The sequence below is a fragment of the Oncorhynchus keta genome, chromosome 13 (assembly GCF_023373465.1).
Source record: "Oncorhynchus keta strain PuntledgeMale-10-30-2019 chromosome 13, Oket_V2, whole genome shotgun sequence".
NCBI lineage: Eukaryota > Metazoa > Chordata > Actinopteri > Salmoniformes > Salmonidae > Oncorhynchus > Oncorhynchus keta.
Window position 1 is genome coordinate 40,054,816 of NC_068433.1, and position 24,093 is coordinate 40,078,908.

General features: G+C 44.7%; 1 protein-coding gene across 8 annotated transcripts in view; it reads right to left on the reverse strand.

The window, feature by feature from the left end:
- Positions 1-24,093, reverse strand: part of LOC118392329 (dedicator of cytokinesis protein 4-like) — a 151,568-nt gene that overhangs the window by 12,157 nt on the left and 115,318 nt on the right. For 6 of the 8 annotated variants that reach the window (XM_052460146.1, XM_052460148.1, XM_052460143.1 and 3 more), the window contains 12 exons: positions 23,800-23,966; positions 22,737-22,823; positions 19,395-19,571; positions 14,802-14,885; positions 14,549-14,668; positions 14,245-14,369; positions 13,386-13,506; positions 13,109-13,190; positions 7,935-8,044; positions 7,639-7,711; positions 5,805-5,924; positions 4,507-4,568 (listed from right to left, as the gene is read on the reverse strand). In XM_052460146.1, coding sequence (XP_052316106.1) covers positions 4,507-4,568; positions 5,805-5,924; positions 7,639-7,711; positions 7,935-8,044; positions 13,109-13,190; positions 13,386-13,506; positions 14,245-14,369; positions 14,549-14,668; positions 14,802-14,885; positions 19,395-19,571; positions 22,737-22,823; positions 23,800-23,966 — 1,328 coding nt within the window. The remainder of the gene's footprint in view (positions 1-4,506; positions 4,569-5,804; positions 5,925-7,638; positions 7,712-7,934; positions 8,045-13,108; positions 13,191-13,385; positions 13,507-14,244; positions 14,370-14,548; positions 14,669-14,801; positions 14,886-19,394; positions 19,572-22,736; positions 22,824-23,799; positions 23,967-24,093) is intronic. The other 2 variants (XM_052460147.1, XM_052460145.1) reach the window with 1 other exon arrangement.

The window sequence follows — 24,093 nt, forward strand, 5'->3', positions numbered from 1 at the left end:
TATGCACGCAGCTCTCGTTCCTATATCCTCCTTTTTCTTGATCCCCTTCTTATTGTAATTATTACAAGTATTATTATGATCATCATTATAATAATAAGTAATGTCGTTATCATTAGGAGGCTTGGTGTTGCAGCCTGGTATAACCACCATCGAGCTGTAGGCCTAAGAGCGTGTCCTGCTTAGTCTTAATACCATAACTTACTTAGGCCTATATTTCAATATCTAGGCTACTGTGTCTATCAATCAATCCTTCATTCGTCCATGCCGTCACACAGCAGACGAGACATTCATGCTTTGAAAAGCAAATCAACCATTTTAGTTAAAAATAAAAAAAATAAAATAAGAAAACAAAGAGCTGTGAATAATCAGCCAAAATAATAAATAAACCGCAATTCACAAACGCATGCAACTGCTTTTAGTATATATAGCATATATATATGTTTTCATTAGAACAGACTCTCTGGTGTTGTTAACACTGTTCCAAAATGTCAGAGAAAATTACATTGTAATCTAACAGCAACTGCTTGGCACACAAGCACATGCAACGCTTGCTCCATTCCTCTTGAGCTCCAGCAGTTTCCACAACTTAGTCAAATGTCTTCCACAGATCTGACTTCCCCTTTCCCTCCTGAACAACCAGTAAACATTTGCACAATTCGAGTTTCTTTTTCACGTCTTCGGTATCCATTTTGATGTCACATATTGGTTATAACAAACTCCGAACACAGTACAAGTGTATTCAGCTATTTCAGACACACCGTTTGCTGACAGGTGTATAACATTTAGCAGACAGCCATGCAAACTCCATAGACAAACGTTGGCAAAAGAATGGCCTTAGTGAAGAGCTCAGTGACTTTCAATGTGGCACCGTCATAGGATGCCACCTTTCCTACAAGTCGTTTTGTAAAATGTCTGCCCTGCCAGAGTTGGCCTGGTCAACTGTAAGTGCTGTTATTGTGAAGTGGAAACGTCTAGGACCAAAAACGTATCAGCTGTGAAGTGGTAGGCCACACAAGCTTAAAGAACGGGACCACCGAGTGCTGAAGCGTGTAGCACATACCAATCGTCTGTCCTCAGTTGCAACCCTCACCACCAAGTTCCAAACTGCCTCTGGAAGAAACGTCAGCAAAATAACTTTCTGTCGGGAGCTTCAAATAATGGGTTTCCATGGCCGAGCAGCACATACAAGCCTAAGATCACCATGCACAATGCCAAGCATCGGTTGGAGTGGTGTAAAGCTCGCTGCTAGTGGACTGGAGTGATGAATCATGCATCACCATCTGTCAGTCCAACGAATCTGGGTTTGGCAGATGCCAGGAGAAAGCTGTTCACGTAGTGTACATACATACAGTTGAAGTCGGAAGTTCTACTTTGTGCATGACACAAGTCATTATTCCAGCAATTATTTACAGACAGATTATTTCACTTACAATTCACGGTATCACAATTCCAGTGGGTCAGAAGTTTACATACACTAAGTTGACTGTGCCTTTAAACAGCTTGGAAAAGTCTAGAAAATGGTGTCATGGCTTTCGATGCTTGATAGGCTAATTGACATCATTTGAGTCAATTGGAGGTGTACCTGTGGATGTATTTCAAAGCCTACCTTCAAACTCAGTGCCTCTTTGCTTGACATCATGGGAAAATCAAAAGAAATCAGACAAGAACTCCACAAAATCAGACAAAAAAAATTGTCGACCTCCACAAGTCTGGTTCATCCTTGGGAGCAATTTCCAAACATCTGAAGGTACCACATTTATCTGTACAAACAATAGTACGCAAGTATAAACACCATGGGATCATGCAGCCATCATACCGCTCAGGAAGGAGACGCGTTCTGTCACCTAGAGATGAACGTACTTTGGTGCGAAAAGTGCAAATCAATCCCAGAACAACAGCAAAGGACCTTGTGAAGATGCTGGAGGAAACAGGTACGAAAGTATCTATATCCACAGTAAAACTAGTCCTATATTGACATAACCTGAAAGGCCGCTCAGCAAGGAAGAAGCCACTGCAAGCAGAAGAACACCATCCCAACTGTGAAGCACAGGGGTGGCAGCATCATGTTGTGGGGGTGCTTTGCTGCAGAACGCCGCAGCCCGTCTGGTGTTCAACCTTCCCAAGTTCTCTCACGTCACCCCGCTCCTCCGCTCTCTCCACTGGCTTCCAGTTGAAGCTCGCATCCGCTACAAGACCATGGTGCTTGCCTACGGAGCTGTGAGGGGAACGGCACCTCAGTACCTCCAGGCTCTGATCAGGCCCTACACCCAAACAAGGGCACTGCGTTCATCCACCTCTGGCCTGCTCGCCTCCCTACCACTGAGGAAGTACAGTTCCCGCTCAGCCCAGTCAAAACTGTTCGCTGCTCTGGCTCCCCAATGGTGGAACACACTCCCTCACGACGCCAGGACAGCGGAGTCAATCACCACCTTCCGGAGACACCTGAAACCCCACCTCTTTAAGGAATACCTAGGATAGGATAAAGTAATCCTTCTCACCCCCTTAAAAGATTTAGATGCACTATTGTAAAGTGGCTGTTCCACTGGATGTCATAAGGTGAATGCACCAATTTGTAAGTCGCTCTGGATAAGAGCGTCTGCTAAATGACTTAAATGTAAATGTAAATGTAAATGAAGGGACTGGTGCACTTCACAAAATACATGGCATCATGAGGCAGGAAACTTATGTGGATATATTGAAGCAACATCTCAAGACATCAGTCAGGACGTTAAAGCTTCGTTGCAAATGGTCCTTCCAAATGGACAATGACCCCAAGCATACGTCCAAAGTTGTGGGAAAATGGCTTAAGGACAACAAAGTCAAGGTATTGGAGTGGCCATCACAAAGCCCTGACCTCAATCCTATAGAAAATTTGTGGGCAGAACTGAAAAGCGTGTGTGAGCAAGGAAGCCTACAAACCTGTCTCGGTTACACCAGCTCTGGCAGGAGGAATGGGCCAAGATTCACCCAACTTATTGTGGGAAGCTTGTGGAAGGCTACCCGAAACGTTTGACCCAAGTTAAACAATTTAAAGACAATACTACCAAATACTTATTGAGTGTAAACTTGTAAACTTCTGACCCACTGGGAATGTGATGAAAGAAATAAAAGCTGAAATGAATCACTCTACTATTATTCTGACATTTCACGTTCTTAAAATAATGTAGTGATCCTAACTGACCTAAGACAGGGAATTTTTACTAGGATTACATGTAAGGAATTGTGAAAACCCTGAGTTTAAATGTATTTGGCTAAGGTGTATGTAAACTTCCAACTTCAACTGTACATACACAGCTCCATTGGCCTCAACCCTCAACAGGATATATTCACCAGCAGCCAGCTAACAACCCATAAAAGATTATAGGAAAGGTCCAGGGCAGTTTTTAATAAAATATGGAGACAACTACAAATACTTGTAGTTGTACCAGGTTCAGGGATATATAATGAAGAGGCTCTTCCTCTTGGTATATGAGTGGGGGAGACATAGGGTTGTTATGGTGTTAAGAATAAAACTTCAGGAGAGAGGACCAGACTTGAATGCAACAAGCATCAGCTGCTGCTACTCATTGCTAATCAGACTCCTCTCTGTTCTGCAGTGCATGTCGTGTGGTGTTACTAGCCTTTTGAAGTCTTGCATTGCTCCTTCTCTACCTTCTATCTAGTATCTTTTAGGTTCTTCCAAGGATCTCATAGGAGTGATTGCCATCACCACAGCAGCCTAACTATCAAGAACTGGAGATGATGTTTTGACACTCAAAGCCAAACCCTACAGAGTCCCCTCCCTGGATCCTTCATCTGCAGCCATTGGCTTCATCCGGTCCATTCTCATTCACCTCCTGAATCCTCATTCTAACATCCGTTCCACTTCCTCAATAAGTATTTTTAACCAATTTTAATGCCTGGCACTTAAACTTGTGAATGTGTGTGGTTTAAGTGGTGAGCAGGATGCTATAGGCCAACCCGGATCAGTGTCATCTGTCACAGCCCAGTAACCACAGATGCACAGATGGATGCATGCATGCACAAATACATACACCGCGTACCACATGCAAGCATGCATGTATGTACGCAAACCCGCACACATTCAGACAAGCATGCATGTATGTACGCAAACCCGCACACATTCAGACAAGCATGCATGTATGTACGCAAACCCGCACACATTCAGACAAGCATGCATGTATGTACGCAAACCCGCACACATTCAGACAAGCATGCATGTATGTACGCAAACCCGCACACATTCAGACAAGCAAGCATGCATGTATGTACGCAAACCCGCACACATTCAGACAAGCATGCATGTATGTACGCAAACCCGCACACATTCAGACAAGCATGCAGGCAAACAGGATCAAATGAGTCATCTACTGCTGGAATGAAGGACTCGGGGTTCTGATCCCATGCTGTCCTCGTGAGCCTATTTGTAGTGCACAGTACATTCAGATCAGCAGCATCAGAAAAACACTAGAGGACACAAATGCAATCACACACCACAACACCAACCTTTTGTGGAGATCTGGATGTTGGGAGAGGGGACTGCGACCTCATAGTCTTGGCTGAAGAGCCTGTTGACAGTCAACCGGAGAGAAACAGAGAAAGAAAGAAAAGAGGGCACGTTTAACTCCTGCCACCATTTTGAACCAGTCGACTTGATGACACTGGAGTGGAGCCCTCCAGAGCTGAGGACTTCAGTAGGTTTGGGAATCAAATAATCGCACAGTCGCGGGTCCTTAGCCAGCACTAAGCTGTTTATACATCCAACAGCTGCTCTTTGGAGGGCAAAACACTCAATTCAACGCAACAACAGGGGGAAAAGTCAGCTCTAGTGAATCACAAAATAAATATATAACTAAAAACATATAATAACATAAGTCTAAGTTTACTGGAAGTGTCAGGCTCACGGCTTGAAAAGTGGGAGTTTGGGAGTTATGTGCACTGCATGTGTGTATGTTTGTGTGTGTATGTGTGCACTCTGTGTGTGTATATGTCTGTTTGTATGTGTGTACTCTGTGTGTGTTTGCGTGTGTGTAGGCTTGCTGTTTGGGGATTTAATGAACCCCTGAAGCACCACAGAGATTAAAGTGGATGGAGATGGTATGAGAAGGCTCATCTATACAATCTTATAGTTGAGTCTAACTGGTTATAGTTATTATATATAGTTTGGATTATAGAGTAGCAGGCGGTATAGCAGAGGAAAAATATGCCCTCTAGACTGGTTGTCCCCTCAGATAAAAGACATTCATAACGTATTCACGGCTTTATGACGTGAGCTTGACCAATTTATTTGTCTATAGCAACTCTTCTGCAATCATCATCAAAGTCATATCATATAGATTGTTTTGGGATTTTCCTCCTGTACCAAAGCTTGTCAGATAGTTAATTATTGTTCATAAGTTTAAAAAATAAAGTTTTGTATTTTTTATTTAACCTTTATATAACTAGGCAAGTCAATTTACAATAAGTCGAAGGAATAAATAGCTTTGGTACTGGACAATTTGTGTACTCAACAGTGCTAGATGGTTGCCTTTGGCAGGATAATAACAAGTTGGCTAGAGCAGAAACAGACAGGCACCCAGGCTAGAATACAGACCATTATTATACAGTATGTGTACATCATGTGAAGGAGAAGTTATTTATAGAAGCAAACCAGGAGGAATAGAAGAGAGCAGCTGAGTTTATAGCAGAGAGTTGACAGTGTAACAACGAGCCTTGTAAGAGAGCAGGTGGACGCACCAGGTGTCAAAATATGGGGGAAAGGATTAGTGCCATTCCTCATTGGTCGAGTGTTCTGATTGGTTTACCTGAGTATGGTGGCCTAGGAGGTACAGGGGGACAGAGCAACTTTCCCACAGTGTCAGAGAACTGTGTGTTGTTGACCTCTTTTACACTGTCTAGACTCCGGCTACTGAAGGTGGTTCTCACTATGTTGGTGTACAAACATATAGACAGACATGCATCAATCACTGCTCATTGGGTTACAACACGACACAACATATCACAACACATCAGACGATGTAGACTAGATTCTAGATCTGTATTACAATGTAATCATAGTCAATAACAGAACATTTGATAACAGAGGTAGGGATTCGTGTCGGTTGTTGTAACTGATCATTTATGACAGAGTTACTACATTTCAAGATCTTCTTAGCCTAAATATAAAGCATGGGCAGGTGGAGATTTGACAGACTGCACCTTCAATTTGTGGGGGTGGCAGATAGCCTCGCAGTTAAGAGCGTTGGGCCAGTAACCGGAAGGTCGCTAGTTTTGAATTCCCGAGCCGACAAGGTGAAAAATCTATGAATGTGCCCTTGAGGAAGGCACTTCATCATAATTGCTCCACGATCGCCGTTGAATGGCAGACCTTGGGCGTGACCCCGGCTCTCCGAGGGTGTCTCAGAGAGAGTGTGATATGCAAAAAAAAAAAACACCTTTCCAATTCATACATACATATGTGTGAAATAGGACAAATACAAATGATGAATTATTATTAATAACAATCAACCACACCTCAATCTTCTTATGTACTGAGTATCATGCAAGTGACAAGTTTTAGTTGATCTTAAACCCTCGCTGTGCTGTTTAGAATGCAGTGAGAGAAATCACACTGAAAATAACACTTCCCTGTTCTCTCCTGTTAATACAAAGGTGCTCTTCCTGTGTTAAGTTCATTCTTCCACAAACTGGTGTAAAAGAGCAGGTTTGCGCATTTCCACTTAAGCTGAGCGACGACACCTTAAAGTGGCACACCACCGTGCTTGTGGATCGACGTGATTTTAAAAAATAAATAAAAAAACAGGTATATTAACGTTCCACATATGTTTTATATTTTCTATAAAATACTAATTTCATGAGTTAATTTTCCCTGAACCTCTAACCTTCAGTGAAGTCTCACAGAAAGCAATCAAACAGCTGAGCTTTTTTAATTACACAAGGGCTCTTCCAAACTAGATTTGAAATGCCGCCCCACTGGAATATGTAAAAATATAAAGCGCTTATATAATATACAAAATATACAAAACAGGCATCTGTGGATAAAAAAACTGACACACATATGCATTTATACATATGGATAACCTTCCGAAAAGGCGTATCCCATCAACCCTTGGGGAATAAACGTGTTTTCACGCGTTCTGATATTAATATATAAAAAGCATCAATTTAATGTGTGTGTGTGTCCCAAATGGAACCCGATTCCCTATAAAGTGCACTACTTTCGACCAGAGCCCCATGGGCCTTGGTCAAAAGAAGGGAACTATATAAGGAATAGGGTGCCATTTGGGATTCCTCGCATGTCTGTTGTTGACTGTGAATACTGATGGAGCTGAGAAGGAATAGACCTCATGGGGAGAGGCTGTCATTGAAGCAGATGTCTCCTCTCCAGACAAAGTCTGTCACACTCTCACCGGTCAGTCTGTCAACTACACTCGTGTCCGGACAGTTGACCACAGCTATGATCTCATTGACTGACTGGGATGAGAAGCGACTGTTTAGCAGGCCGCTAGTGTCTTGGTACGACACATAGCCCAGGATACTTTGGTGATGTAATGATTTTGCGCTTATATACTCATGTACTGGAAAGAGAGATGGAGACAACTACTGAGATGACATACAAGACAATGAGACATGTTTTACCTTTGTCTGGTGCAGAAAGGTTAGGATCACTTCGGGGTAGTGTGGTGTCACCTATTTGATGAGGGGTCGCCCTCTAGAAAAAGCAAACAAGACAGCACAATACTGAAGCTACAAAATCCATAAAGGAGAGTAAGACATTTTGACTTATGTGGAGTTCAGGTTTTACAGTCTTAACTTACTACTATGAGTGACATTTCATGCTGGCTGAAGAGCTCTTTTGGTTCAGACTGCAGAGATCTTAATTAAGGTATTATAACTGTACTTGTCTGAGTATTAATTTGTTTGTGTGTGTTCACCTGTGCAGGGTCCAGGGGATTGGGGTAGATGGCACTGACGGGTCTCTCCCTGGAAGAGAGGCAGGAATTCTCTCTGGAATGCTTGTGTTTGTCCTGGAGCTGGGGAGAACCTGGAAGGAGAGGTGACGCGAGAGGAGAGATTTAGATGTAGATTTGATTGGTGACAGCTAATCTTCCTGGGGTCCAACACATAACGAAAAATACTTAAATGTACATACATTTAAAAACATTAACAAAATACATTATAGTCTTACAGGCATACATACAGTACCAGTCAAAAGTTGACACACCTACTCATTCAATGGTTTTTCTTATTTTTTAAAACTATTTTCTACATTGTAGAATAATACTGAAGACATCAAAACTATGGAATCATGTAGTAACCAAAAAAGTGTTAAACAAATCAAAATATATTTGAGATTCTTCAAAGTAGCCACCCTTTGCCTTGATGACAGCTTTGCACACTCTTGGCATTCTCTTAACCAGCTTCACCTGGAATGCTTTTCCAACAGTCTTGAAGTAGTTCCCACATGCTGAGCAATTGTTGGCTGCTTTTCCTTCACTCTGCAGTTCAACTCATCATAAACCATCTAAATTGGGTTGAGATCAGGTGATTGTGTAGGCCGGGTCATCTGATGCAACACTCCATCACTCTCTTTCTTGGCTAAATAGCCCTTACACAGCCCGGAGGTGTGTTGTGTCATTGTTCTGTTGAAAAACAAATGATAGTCCCTCTAAGCGCAAACCAGATGGGATAGCGTATCGCTGCAGAATGCTGTGGTAGCCATGCTAGTTAAGTGTGCCTTGAATTTTCAATAAATCACAGACGGTGTGGGGTGCTTTGCTGGTGACACTATCACACCTCCTCTTCCATGCTTCACAGTGGGAACCGCGGAGATCATTAGTTCACCTGCTCTGCGTCTCACAAAGACATGGCGGTTGGAACCAAAAATCTCAAATTTGGACATCTCAGACAGACAAAAGGACAGATTTCCACCTGTCTAATGTCCATTGCTCATGTTTCTTAGCCCAAGCAGGTCTCTTCTTATTATTGGTGTCCTTTAGTAGTGGTTTCTTTGCAGCAATTTGACCATGAAGGCCTGATTCACATAGTTTCCTCTGAACAGTTGACTTTGAGATGCGTCTGTTACTTGAACTCAGAGAAGCATTTATTTGGGCTGCAATCTGAGGTTCAGTTAACTCTAATGAACTTATCCTCTGTAGCAGAGGTAACTCTGGGTCTTCCTTTCCTGTGGCGGTCCTCATGAGAGCAAGTTTCATCATAGCACTTGATGGTTTTTGCGATTGCACTTGAAGAAACTTTCAAAGTTCTTGACATTTTCCGCATTGACTGAACTTCATGTCTTAAAGTAATGATCGTTTCTCTTTGCTTATTTTAGCTGTTCTTGACATAATATGGACTTGGTATTTTACCAAATAGGGATATCTTCTGTAGCCCTATTGTCACAACACAAATAATTGCCTCAAACGCATTTAAGGAAATAAATTCCGCAAATTAACTTTTAACAAGGCACACCTGTTAATTGAAATGCATTCCAGATGACTACCTCATGAAGCTGGTTGAGAGAATGCCAAGAGTGTGCAAAGCTGTCATCAAGGCAAAGGGTGGCTACTTTGAAGAGTCTCAATTATAAAATATATTTTGATTTGTTTAACACTCTTTTGGTTACGACATATGTGTTATTTCATAGTTTTGACATATTCACTATTGTTCTACAATGTAGCAAATAGTAAAAAAATCAGCAGCAGCAAGCTAGCTCATTCTCCAACAGAAAGTTGCAGTATTGAGAAATGGATGAATTCACAGTGACCAAAATCAAACTCCTGTTGCAAATATTAGTTTAGTTAATTCACTAATAATAAGGCTAGTGTTGATGTGCCCTTGACATGCATGCAATAAGCAAGTTAGCTAAGCAGATAGCTATGTGACCTGTTAGCAAAGATTACAATAACTAACCCTTTCATCTGTGGTGTTCGCTAGCTAGCTATATTAGCTACTATGCTAGTTAGCTGGCTAGATTAACATGGTGCAAAGATATCAGATAGGAGCTAATGGCAGAGAGGAAGAGTGAGGCTCAACTCGGCGGAATATCTCCCTCCCTCCAGCTGGTGGCATTTTATTAGATGTTTTGCCCACCAAGCAAGGAAGCTTTTGTATGGAGGTCAATGAGTGTGGAATTTGGTCAACAAAAAAATGTATGGCTTATTTGCTACGTAAGGTTTATTTGATCTAATAGATGTTTCGTAATGCTTAAGTTGTTACGAGTGTACTGATATAAGTAGGACACGTGACATCCTGGCAACTTTAAGGCTAGTAGCATAGCATCTCTCGCCATTGAATACACGTGGTTGTCATCAACCCTCATTGAATATTCAAAAGAAGATGACAATAAATTAGATGTATCCACCAATCCAAAGAAAGGATAGGCAGGAATTATTGCCCACCTTGCCGCTTTGTGGACAACGATTGTAAGGGCGGAGTGACATGTATCTTGTCAGTATATACATAATCTTTGCCAATGTAGCTAGCTAACGTTAGCTGGTTATCATTTTGAACATGCACCATTTTCTGCAACAAGCCATCTGACTTGCGGTGTAACGTTAGTTATTTACTGGTGTGCTAATCTGACCAGCGATAATCGTATCCGTAAACTGTCCGTTCATAGTTGGATTAGACGATTGTCATAATAGGAAGTGTTTTAAAGGAAGGAAGTGTTTTAAAATGCCTAATGGACAGACTTGAGTCAGACAGAACATGCATCCTCGTTTCATATTTCCCCCCCCACCCTCATTCTCCTCGTTAGATATTATACACAAGTATGGCTTGGTAGCAAATGACATCGCCATTAAGCTAGTTCTCATAGTATCAGTAAACAGCTCTAAGTGATATGAGCGATGGAGAGAGATGCAAGGAGATGTGAAAAGGAGGTGAGTTACAGCCTCGCTCTATCCAATCGTAGCAGTAGGATGAAGTTACAATATACATATGCTTTAACTAGGTTAACGATATCAGATAGGGGAGAGGCGTTGTGTTATTTGTTTTATTGGCGAGAGAGAGAGAGACAGAGAGAGAGACAGAGAGAGGAAGAGGGGGGGAGTGTGAGAATAGGTGTTAAACCAATAATGACACAAAAAACACAAGTGCAAAAGGTGGTCTTGTTAGACAAGCGATACACACAAATAAACGAGCATAGAAGCTGGCAGTCAACAACCATCGACCAACCAACAGCTCCCTGTTCCACATCCTCCACCCTGGCTGTTTCCATCTCACTAACCTCAGCACATAAAAGACCTGTCCTGCGGGGCTGGCTGTCAGATTGCCAGACACTCATTCCGGGGATAATGTGTACACAGACGACGCACGCACACGTGTGCACAGATACACGCAAACACATTACAGGCAGTAACGATTACAGCGTATCACTGGCTGCCCGTAGATCCTTTTCCATTACACATTATCTGGCAATTAGCTTTAGAATGGACATCATATGGGAATCTTACAGGCAGTTCAGTTTGCTGTACTTCTCGAAACACTTTATGGTCCTGGCAGTGGCTTTATAGGGGTCCTTCTGGTTGCACAGGAGCTGCCAAGGGGAGTGTACAGGCATCCAGAACTGTCTCCATGTATTCTTATGTTTATGATCTGCGTCGGGCAGAAACACGTGAGTGTCTGAGCGAGGGGAGATAAGAGGCTGGAGGAGCGATTAGATACTCACAATCCTCTAGAGAACCTCCTAACCTGGCCGGCTGTGGCACCACGCTTCTTATAGGGCTTAGAGACATTCTCTATGATTCACAGGCGTAATCAACAATGCACCCTCTCACGATTGGATTTGTGTCTCCATTTCATCTCTCTTTCTTTCTCCCATGTGTGCATTCATGCATACATTTTTCAATCACACAACACTTAGTTGCTTACCAATCTAACTACATGACAACAAAACGGTAATCACTTTATTTCTCCTCCTTCGTGCTATTTCTTTCTGTCTATTTTCATCTCTTTTGTTGTTTGGTTTATTTGGATGGGGACACGTGCAAACACATGGACACATTGAACAAACAATCGTCCGATGGGCATTTCTATCGAACGCAAATTGTCAACAACCGTCCCTACAATGTCTTTTATGGAACACGAAAGGAAAGAAAGTCGTGCATAATCAATTCAAATGACATTGCATCACATATCAGCACATTATCACAATTCAATGCACAAAGCAAATCTCATATTGTGGTGGCGGAATTTCTGGGGGTATGAACCAAACCGGCGTATGGCTTTGTCTGAGAACAGTTTGGAGATCAGTACACTGTGATTAACTATGTCAAAGGACGTGTTCATGTCACGGAAGGCTGCTCCGACCACATTTCCCTCATCTAGTGATTTCTTGATGTCCTCCAGTAGGACACCGTTTTCTGTTTCAGTGAAGTATTTTGGTCTGAATACAGATTGTTCCCAGTGCAAGTACTGATACTATTTCAGATATGATATGAGCTGTTCTCTCTCTCTCTCTCTCTCTCTCTCTCTCTCTCTCTCTCTCTCTTCTCTCTTTCTCTCTCTCTCTCTCTCTCTCTCTCTCTCTCTCTCTCTCTCTCTCTCTCTCTCTCTCTCTCTCTCTCTCTCTCTCTCTCTCTCTCTCTCTCTCTCTCTCTCTCTCTCTCTCTCTCTCTCTCTCTCTCTCTCTCTCTCTCTCTCTCTCTCTCTCTCTTTCTAGAGAGGTTATTTTCTCCCAATGTTTTTCTTTCAAAGTCATATTTGTTTTCCTTTTTTTGCAGAAGAAAATTGCCTGTATGTCGGCAAAGTCCTCACAGTGGAAAAGGAAATGCAGCTCTGTCTCGACCTCTCTTTGAGGGCAGAGTGTGCACAGCCTGTCCTCTCTGGGTAGCCAGATCCGCCTGTGACGGCCGGTCTCTATGGCCAGGCTGTGCTCCTTGAGTCTGTAAATAGTCTGTGTTTTTCTCCGACACGGTGGTCAGATAGTTTGCCACCAAGCACTGTGTGGAAGGCCAAAAAGCATTCAAGTGTGTTTTGGGTTATTGTGGTGTCTTTCCAATAGGTGATATATTTTTTTATTTTTGTTCCTCATTGGGTTCACCTCCCCCCACCAATTTCTCACACTCTCTTTCCCTCTCTTACTCCTTCTCTTTGCTCGTCTTACCTCTGGCGCTGGACGGAGCAGAGCTGGTCACGTTGGGAGAGGCAGAATGATTGGAGCTGAGGCTCGAGGTAGATGGACTGGGCTGCAGGGACAAACAACTACATCAACAATATCACTGGCAAGTTAAGAATTATAGACCGCCAGGATCGTGTGGGGGATTGGAATTCTCCAAATCAGTACCTTTCTCACGTCAGCTTTTGCAAACACACACAAAAAAAAGAAGGAATTCACTCTGGTAAAAAGGGGAGGTTGCGGGTAAATTAGTTTGGAATTGAACCTGCATGTTGAAGACTTCATCAGAGCTCTCCGACTGCCCTGTGATGTTGCTCACTTCATTGGAGGCCTGAGATGACAGCGATGACGATGAGTAGCGGTTGACAGCCGGGTAAGTGAGGGGACTGATCACAAACATAACACACACATTGAGAGAGAGAAATAGAGAGAGAAAGAGAGAAAGAAATAGAGAGAGAAAGAGAGCGAGAGAAAGAGAGACAAAAAAAAATAGAGAGAAAGAGAGTGAGAAAATAAGATCCGTTACTTTCAGAATGTGGTTGTGCATTCATCTGACATAATACCATATCATTCTAATAAAAAGGCACAATATTTGGGTTTCAGAAGAAAATCACAGCCAAATAATCTCTCCTTAAATCACAAGTAACTGTTAGTGAGTTTTAAATTAGCAAACTGTCGATTTTAAGAGGACAGATTGAGTTTGTGTGTGTGTGTGTGTGTGTGTGTGTGTGTGTGTGTGTGTGTGTGTGTGTGTGTGTGTGTGTGTGCTTGCACGTGTATGTGTGTGTGGGTGTGTATATTTCACTCTGGGCTGTGTATGTCTATGTGTATGTGTATGCCTCATTACGCTCGTGAAGAGGTAGGATGGAGGTAGGATGTTACAGGTAGAGACTGGCAGGGTCACTGAGCACACACACAGAGAGCTCACTGCAGGTGCCAGTCTGCCCACCTACGCCCATATGGTGCCATTCCAGGAAGTGAGATAGGGGGGGGGGGTAGAGGATGCACAGACAGAAAGGGAAAAGAGAAGTTAAGGAGGAAAGAAAATAGTATGAGGAAGGGTGTGAAGAGAGAGAGGAAGATGGGAAAAAAAGATAAAGCGAGACGAGGACATTGTTTCTCACCTGCGTCTGGCCACCACGCGAGCGCCATCTGGGCTGATGATGTTGGGGACCGAGTTCCTGCATGAACTACGCGGGCTGCCGTTGGTGAAGTGCACGGGGCTGGCGCGCACATATGCTGGAAACTCCTGGGGTAGGGATTAGAGAGAAGGGCAAACGGGGAGAGAGAGAAAGAGAAGAGGGAGGGGAAACCTGTGATTGGCCTATTGTTTATGCTAGCATGAGTTATGGCTGCGCTAACACAGGCTTGATGAAGGTCCATTTGAGGATTAGAGATTGGTGCTCCTGTTGAGTGCCCTTCACTAACCTGGATCCCCAGACTAGACTTCATCACATGAAACTGGTCCACCAGCTTCTTGTGTAGAGGTCTCATGTCCTGAGGAACAAACTTCTCGTGGACGGCCAGGCCATACTCCAGGATGTGAGCCTGGAGGGGGGAGTCGGAGACGGTGCATTTTTGTTTGCCAACGTTAATCTCTTCCAGATGAAATATCATCACAAAAGCTAAGCAGTTCTCCTAGTAAAGTGGGGCTAGCGTTTTCCAACGTCGGGTATCTGACCTGTTCGAACATGAGTTCCCTTAGTCGTCCGATCTTCTCCCCGTCCTCAGGGTGATTCACGATGTAGTCCTTCACAAAGAACGCCTGCATGAACACAATTCATTGCATGCTTTCAGTTTACTTCATTGTGTCACCATGCATGTATGTCTGTCTGTCTCTCTATATATATATATATATATATATATATATATATGTCTTTTTGTGGGCAAAAGACAAAAATGAAGAAATAATATTCATAATGTAAACATGCTTTGCATAATTATGAGTGTGTCTGTTGCATATTCCCTGATGTTGATATTTGCAACCCTCGAGATGAGTGCAGATTAGAGTCAAGGCTTTTTAATCTGCATCACAATAAAAACACATCAGAAAATGAACAACAACAACAACAACTCTCTCTTAAAATATTCCGTGGAAAGAGAGCAAAAGGGGGAAGAGTCGCCACAAAGGAGAAAGCAGGGTTTGGTCTCAGGCTATCTCCAAAAAGACAGAGAGAGAGATATGGGGGATGGGGGGGGGACTCAAAAGGGGAGAGGAGCTCGCTGCTTACGTCAAAGCTCCCTCCTAAAACAGGCGTGGTCCTATCTGTGTCTACCATCTGAGCGTGAGAGGCAACCTCTTACCGTGACGCGAGCTAAACAATAACACACACAATTACCACCATGTGAACATTGCAACAGCGCTAGCTAGGCTACAGTAGCAGGCTCATCTCCCGATCGTTATCCCCCGACACAAAACACAGCTTTACGACCCCTGCTGTGACGCTGTGAACGCCGCGGTCGCTTTGACCAAAACAACTGCTGTGAGAAGATAGTCCAGAGCCACAGAAAAAGGGGACTTATTCCGTCTTAGTGAATCATGTATGAATAAAACTGTCTGAAATCCATAGCCGAGGGTGGAAAAACAACCAATATTTGCATCGAATTAGACTTTTCTCTGGTGCTGGTTGGACTTGAGATAGGAGGAGAAACTTCAAGTGACATTGTGAATCATTATAAAACCTCAATTAAAGATGAAATTCTGGCAATAAATAGATATTAAATCAGGCTGGATTCTCCTTCAGGGCTGGAACTATAACCATGAGCAATAAATCGAAATATGAATACTGATATCGGCTTCATTTATGGCTGAACAAATTGGCATAAAAGTCAATTGCGTTATCCTAATAAAGAAACTGATTTATGGTGTATTGTGTAATATCATGGAGAATTAGGCATACAAAATGTGTATGTATGACGTTCTCCATTGCCTTTATGGATAGTATAGATCATCATTATATCCCTCAAATGGTACACACTTGAAATTAGTAATATGTTTATAAAATGTACGCATTGAATATCATGGTATATACGTACATGAAACCTACTGGATCTAAACAGTCACATCATGTAGTCTACAGATTCAGCAGCATTGTATATCATCACATCCTTCATACAATGAGCCTATTGGATCAAAGCTCTGGCAGATAATGTACTTCAAGCAGCAACAGGTGGGCATTGCGCAAACACAACCGTAGCTAGCTTAGCTATTCTCTCCCAAGTCAAACTCATCTCCTGTTACATCCTCATCTTTGGCTTCATCACATCATCGCCACCACCAGTTTAATAGAGGTGAGAGGTAGTGGCGGTCATGACGAGAGCAGACCCCTGCTAACTTGGCACCCTTACGCCTCGACCGCAAACTCGACGCGTGGCGTTGCTACGCAACCGAGAGCCACTGTACAGTACACACAGATGCCGGAGGTCTCCTTGAAAAGGAGTGATTATAGCTCCGACGCTATGGCACTCCGTTATGGATTTGGAAAGAAAAGAAAGGGTTCATTTAACACTTAATTTACAGAGTACAGAGATTCAGGACTTTTATCTACTGTATGTATTTTTAAGTATATATTTCAAAGTAATGTGTGATTATATATGCCCTTGAATGTGTCTGAAGGAACTCCTTCTTATTCTATGGCTGTCTGCCTGTCGCAGTCTGCCTGTCGCAGTCTGCCTCTGCCTGTCGCTGTCCCTCTCTGCCTGTCGCTGTGTGTCGCTGTCCCTCGCTGCCTGTCGCTGTGTGTCGCTGTCCCTCTCTGCCTGTCGCTGTGTGTCGCTGTCCCTCTCTGCCTGTCGCTGTGTGTCGCTGTCCCTCTCTGCCTGTCGCTGTGTGTCGCTGTCCCTCGCTCTGTGTTCTGCTGTCCCTCGTGCCTGTCGCTCTGTCCTGTCCCTCTGCTGCCTGTGTCGCTGCCTGCTGCCTGCTCTGTGTCGCTGTCCCTCTCTGCCTGTCGCTGTCCCTCTCTGCCCGTCGCTCTGTGTCGCTGTCCCTCTCTGCCTGTCGCTCTGTGTCGCTGTCCCTCGCTGCCTGTCGCTCTGTGTCGCTGTCCATCGCTGCCTGTCGCTCTGTGTCGCTGTCCCTCTCTGCCTGTCGCTCTGTGTCGCTGTCCCTCTCTGCCTGACGCTGCCTGTCGCTCTGTGTCGCTGTCCCTCTCTGCCTGTCGCTCTGTGTCGCTGTCCCTCGCTGCCTGTCGCTCTGTGTCGCTGTCCCTCTCTGCCTGTCGCTCTGTGTCGCTGTCCCTCGCTGCCTGTCGCTCTGTGTCGCTGTCCCTCGCTGCCTGTCGCTCTGTGTCGCTGTCTCTCGCTGCCTGTCGCTGCCTGTCGTTCTGTGTCGCTGTCCCTCGCTGCCTGTCGTTCTGTGTCGCTGTCCCTCGCTGCCTGTCGCTCTGTGTCGCTGTCCCTCGCTACCTGTCGCTCTGTGTCGCTGTCACTCGCTGCCTGTCGTTCTGTGTCGCTGTCCCTAGCTGCTGCCTGCATCTCTCTGTCGCTGTCCCTCGCTGCCTGTCGCTCTGTGTCGCTGTCCCCTGACGCTCTGTGTCGCTGCCTGTCGTTCTGCTGCCTGTCGCTCTGTGTCGCTGCCTGTCCATCTGCTGCCTGTCGCTCTGTGTCGCTGTCCCTCGTCCCTCGCTGCCTGTCGCTCTGTGTCGCTGTCCCTGCCTGTCGTTCTGTCCCGCGCTGCCTGTCGCTCTGTGTCGCTGTCCCTCGCTGCCTGTCGTTCTGTGTCGCTGTCCCTCGCTGCCTGTCGTTCTGTGTCGCTGTCCCTCGCTGCCTGTCGCTCTGTGTCGCTGTCCCTCTCTGCCTGTCGCTCTGTGTCGCTGTCCCTCTCTGCCTGTCGCTGCCTGTCACTCTGTGTCGCTGTCCCTCTCTGCCTGTTGCTGTGTCGCTATCCCTCTCTGCCTGTTGCTCTGTGTCGCTGTCCCTCTCTGCCTGTTGCTCTGTGTCGCTGTCCCTCTCTGCCTGTTGCTCTGTGTCGCTGTCCCTCTCTGCCTGTTGCTCTGTGTCGCTGTCCCTCTCTGCCTGTTGCTCTGTGTCGCTGTCCCTCTCTGCCTGTTGCTCTGTGTCGCTGTCCCTCTCTGCCTGTTGCTCTGTGTCGCTGTCCCTCTCTGCCTGTTGCTCTGTGTCGCTGTCCCTCGCTGCCTGTCGCTCTGTGTCGCTGTCCCTCGCTGCCTGTTGCTCTGTGTCGCTGTCCCTCTCTGCCTGTTGCTCTGTGTCGCTGTCCCTCTCTGCCTGTTGCTCTGTGTCGCTGTCCCTCGCTGCCTGTCGTTCTGTGTCGCTGTCCCTCGCTGCCTGTCGTTCTGTGTCGCTGTCCCTCTCTGCCTGTTGCTCTGTGTCGCTGTCCCTCTCTGCCTGTTGCTCTGTGTCGCTGTCCATCGCTGCCTGTCGTTCTGTGTCGCTGTCCCTCGCTGCCTGTCGTTCTGTGTCGCTGTCCCTCGCTGCCTGTCGCTTCTGTCCCTCGTGCACTCTGTCCCTCGCTGCCTGTCGCTCTGTGTCGCTGTCCCTCTCTGCCTGTTGCTCTGTGTCGCTGTCCATCGCTGCCTGTCGTTCTGTGTCGCTGTCCCTCGCTGCCTGTCGTTCTGTGTCGCTGTCCCTCGCTGCCTGTCGCTCTGTGTCGCTGTCCCTCGCTGCCTGTCGCTCTGTGTCGCTGTCCCTCGCTGCCTGTCGCTCTGTGTCGCTGTGTGTCCGTCTGTAGGTTTGTCTGTTTCCGTCTGCCTCTCCGTCTGTATCTGCCTGTCTGTTGCTATCTGTCTGTCGCTGTATGTAAGTCTGTTGCTATCTGTCTATCGCTGTATGTCTGTCGATGACTGCATGACGGTTGCTGTCTGTATCTGCCTCTCCGTCTGTATCTGCCTGTCTATTGCTATCTGTATGCCGCTGTCTGTCGCTATCTGTCTGTCGCTGTATGTAAGTCTGTTGCTATCTGTCTATCGCTGTATGTCTGTCTGTCGATGACTGCATGTCGGTTGCTGTCTGTATCTGTCTGTCGCTGTCTGTCTGTTGCTGTCTGTCTGAATGTTGCAGTCTGTATTTCTGTTGCTGTATGTCTGTCTCTGTCTGTCGGTTGCGGTCTGTCTCTGTCTGTCTGTCTCATGCTGTCTCTGTCTCCATCTGTCCGTCTGCCATCTGTCCCTGTCCGTGTCTGTATTACTGAATGCGCACTTTTTATACAAACACATGAGACAGACTGTACTGACATTCTAGATCTAGCATGCCCAGACAATGTCTCCACACAATATTGAGTGACCGATGTAAGCCAGTCACATCATCACTGCCCTCTGACCTCTTGGTAGCGTGCGAGCCCCCCGTTGACGGCGGCGTCGATGACCCCGTTGAGGCACATGGTGAGGGGGTTGATGTTCTGCATCTGTCTGCTCTGGCACTGGGCAATCAGCGTCCGTAACTGCAGGTTCTTGTTCTCAATCACCTCGATGGCATTCTCCAACGGGCTCACTTCGACCTAGAGGAGGAAAACACAGGGTGATAAGATATTAGTATATATACAGACATATGCATACCTCTATGTAGAGATACAACAAACACATGCACACACAATATGTAGAGACGAGACACACAAAATAAGGCAGGCCACATAAACACAAAGTGTTTTTCTCACACACACTCTCTCAACACACACACAAAAACAAAATAGTGATCCAGGTGCATATCACATTTTTGGATGATACCGTTTTCCAATATTTTCCTTGCCAAAAAAGATGATACCGATAACCAATATTTAAAATTTTAGCAGCCTTTTAAGCATTCTAGTACAGTTAAATATTTAACACATACACACACGGACGCAGCGGTCTAAGGCACTGCATCTCAGTGCAAGAGGCGTCGCTACAGACCCTGGTTCGAATCCAGGTTGTTTCACATCCGGCCGTGATTGGGAGTCCCATAGGGCGGCGCACAATTGGCCCAGCGTCATACGGGTTTGGCCGGGGTAGGCCGTCATTGTAAATAAGAATTTGTTCTTTAACTGACTTGCCTATTTAAATAAAGGTTACACACACACCACACTGACCAAAAAGTTATTTAGTTGGCATTTACGCATGTCCCCATTACCAGTAAAACATCATCAAAACCTATTTCTTTCACTTACTTGCTGTGCTGTTTCGTTGTTCGTTTGTTCAGACGTTTCATTCTCAACCAGGACTTCTATGGAACGCCGTTTGGGTCTTTGCGTGTCAAAGAATATAATATTTAACACTATTTGACATGTCAAATAAGTTTATTGACCAATCAGGACCTGAATATGACTGCACGTCAAATAATAATTTAACGAGCTCATAAATGTTTTACGTAGTTATTACACATTGACTACTCTATCACTCTTATTTCATGTCACAACGATTCATCTATACGTATGCTATGATACTGGTAAAGTTGTCTCGCGCACCTATAGTGCTGGTCATAAAAAAAGCTAGCTAGCTCATGGATGCAAACAATGTTCTTCCTCAAAAACATAGCAAAACGACAATCTGTTTCAGTAGCTCTAGTTAGCTAACTAACTATATAGCTATGTGTCATCATCTAAAATAACCCTAATTAATAAGACAGTTATTATTTGATTAATAGTGGTCGGACCTATCTATGTGAAGCTAGCCACAATAGTGTACTTTGCGGTTATTTTCAAGGGAAAACGCAATTTCCACTATTGTGCCCAATCCTTATTGTGGCTAGCTTCACAACACATAACCCGGTCCGGTGGAGCCTCACCAGACAGATGACGCTAGCTGGCTGCTTATAGCGTTAGCTTTGGGCAACAGTGTTAAGTAGCTGGCTAGCTATTTATTTACATGAACTGAAGTTCAATTTCAATAGGCAAACAACAAGTGGCAACCTAGTTAATACTTACTCACAAGGACTCCTAAATCATTGCTAAGAATAATGAAAATGACTGCAGTTTTTACTGCTCATTGTTGTCAGGCTGGTTGTATTGGTGCTAGCTAGGTAACGTAAACTCACGTAAACTCGTACATCGCCGTGGTCCGTACAATTGCCCTTATTTTAGCGCCCCAAAAACGTAATACTTCCAGATCAACTGCAATGTTAATACCATTGTAAAGCACAATTTCTCCCCTTTCCAACAGAATCCATTACATGACCTAAAAGCTGCCTGTTTCTGCATAATATCAAGCAGGCAATGAGCCCCGTTGGCGGGTGGGGAAGCGAAACTAATGCGTGATAGTGAGAAGGAGAGATGTTGTGCGGGAAAATTGCTTTTTTTCACTCGGTCTGTCCAACTTATCACCTTATCGCCTCTAAAAATGCAACTGAAATGTGTCGTTACATACTTATTTGAAGGTTTGTGTCGAATTTTTATCTGGTTTTTAGGGCGGTGCTAAAGTGATCTTAGAAGTAAACAGCGGTTTTGAGAATGATGATTGCATGCAATGACGACGCAAAAAATTACTAGCTATCCCCCCCTTACCCCCTTGTTTTTAAAGGATGATAGAAGTGCTACACCTGGTGGATAGAGATTGTAAGACAGAAATAGTTGCTTTATGAGTGCTAACGGAGGGTCAGTTCTTTCCCACTTTTCTCCAATACTATAGAGCCATTACCACGTCGATCAACACTTGAATAGAAACCTAGTTCACACCCCTGATTTTGACGTCAACACAGTCGCTACAGTCCCATTAGTTTTCTTTGTAGCCTCGTTTCAATGTTGCGGTTGCGCACATTTGTATGGAATGGGGTGAGTTTACGTTACCAAGCTAAAGCTAGCTACCCCAGAAGTTGCGGTCGAACAAATGATGCTTTATTACTTGCGGTATTGTAAACACATCGTTAATGGCCGGTGTTTGCTGACTTTTTCGTACAGCTTTGACAGAGCTACTGTATATTTTTTGACGCGCAAAGATCCAAACGGCAATAGTGCTCGACCAGTCAGCAAAAGCCAACATCACCCAGGACAGAAAACCGTTGATTGTCAAGGGCAATGAATTCCTTTATCTTGGCTTTACTGGATTTTGCGTTTGCGTTGTCTCGCTGAAATGTAGTTACTCTTTCAAATGACTGCTTGACTTGTCGATCCACACAGCAGACATTGTGGGCGAGGTTAGGAATGCTGTGCTGCACATGTAGCTCAACATTGTACGTGGCGTCATTACGTCATGTACCTTCGTTACATAGGTATGCGCGTCAGCTTTGACATCGGTTTTGCACATCGGCCGACAACCGATGCTGGCATTGTTTGCTAATATTGTCCGATTCCGATATGTTCACTGATATATCGTGCATCCCTAAAACAAACACCATCTCTCTAAGACACAGCCTTCCCGTGTGCAGCTTGATCCGTCAGAAGTTACAAAGTAACATTATAATTATGAATCTTATGAATAACTTTCACCCTTCTCTTAAAGGGACATTTCACAATCATTGGAAACACTTATCTTCCCATAATTTTTTTTTTACGACAAAACATAAAAATGCACAATTTTCACAGATGTAGATGTTGGGGTGGTGCTGGAGATTACATTTCCCTTTAATATAGGTCTACACTCAGGGAGCTCGGTTGGGCTCTCTGCAAAGTTAGAACATAGCTGGGTCAGCATTGAGCAGTGTGTTGTGAATGGGGTTATATGAGGAGGTTATTGGAGGAGTGTAAGAGACTCACCAGTTCTCTCTTCTCCACCTCGAACCATCTGGAGATTCCTGGCAGGCTCTGGACCAGGGTTAGTGTAGTCCTCTCCACCCACAAGCTCTGAAAACACACACACACAAACACACACACAGACACACACACACAGACATGTGCAGGCAGGCAGGCACACACACACTTCATGTTAATGCTGGCACTCTGCAAACACATTCACCCACACATCCGAGTAGCACAGAACATTGCTTTTCTCTCCTGTCAATATATGATGTGTAGGCACTGGTTCATATAATGTCCAAGTAGTACACATACTCATGGATACAGAGTTCTCATAGCAGCAGTCTACACCGATCTGCAAATGATGCAATGTCACTGAATTAAATTAATTAAAACACGAGATTCTTATATATTCCAGTAATAGCTTTCCTTTCATCCACAAGCAGTTTAGAAACCAAATTGTATTTTCTGTCCCATCATTTTCCGAGATCACATCAACACAGAACTGATTCCTGCTACTTAATATGTCCATATTAAATGTCAAATCCACTTGGCCTGAACAGTTTATTTCAAGTAGTAACTAGACCCCCAAAAAAGAGAGCTGGGAAACCTAACCCTCGGGACGATATGATGATGATATCCAATTCATAAACCTGACAAAATTAAGATAACGAATGGAGATTGAGTGAGCGTGGGTGGGTGGAGTCTGGAGAGACCATATTTAGACTGAGCTCCATGTCTCAGCCTCTCCGAGCCCCAGAGTCTAATTAGTAGGACTATGAATTAAACAACACCTGAACACACCTGTAATACAAGAGAGGAAGACCATGAGCCACCCACACAACCACTCAATAAACAAGAGAATGGAGAGAGGGAGGACGAGAGATTGGGAGAGAGGGAGAGGGAGGGAAAGTGAGTAAGGAGTGGGATGTGGGGTAAACATCGAAGGAGAACACTAACAAGTCCAGAAAGGAGAGATAAGATGACGAGACGAGCGAGACAGAAAGGCAAGAGAGAGAGAGAAACAGAAAGGCACAGAGGAGAGGTTTTTTTTTTGCGTGCACATCCACTGCGTGTCTCCCACCTTGAACTCGTTCTCTTTGTCCTTGGTGCCCTTGTGAAACGGCCTGTCGTATCTGAACCTCCAGATGTGGTTGACCTTATAGAAGCTCTTGATGTTGTCAGGCACTCCGTCTCTCTGCAGCACGTCCTGGCTCTCTGGGATTGGGCTCACCGCGTAGATCTGTAGGTCTGGGCCGGCATGTCAAGGATATGACTGATCCACAAAGGTGCGTACAATAGGTCGGGCAAACACACGTACACACACGAACGCAAGCACATGCACACACACTTTCCTCACCCCCCTCTTTCCTTGGTT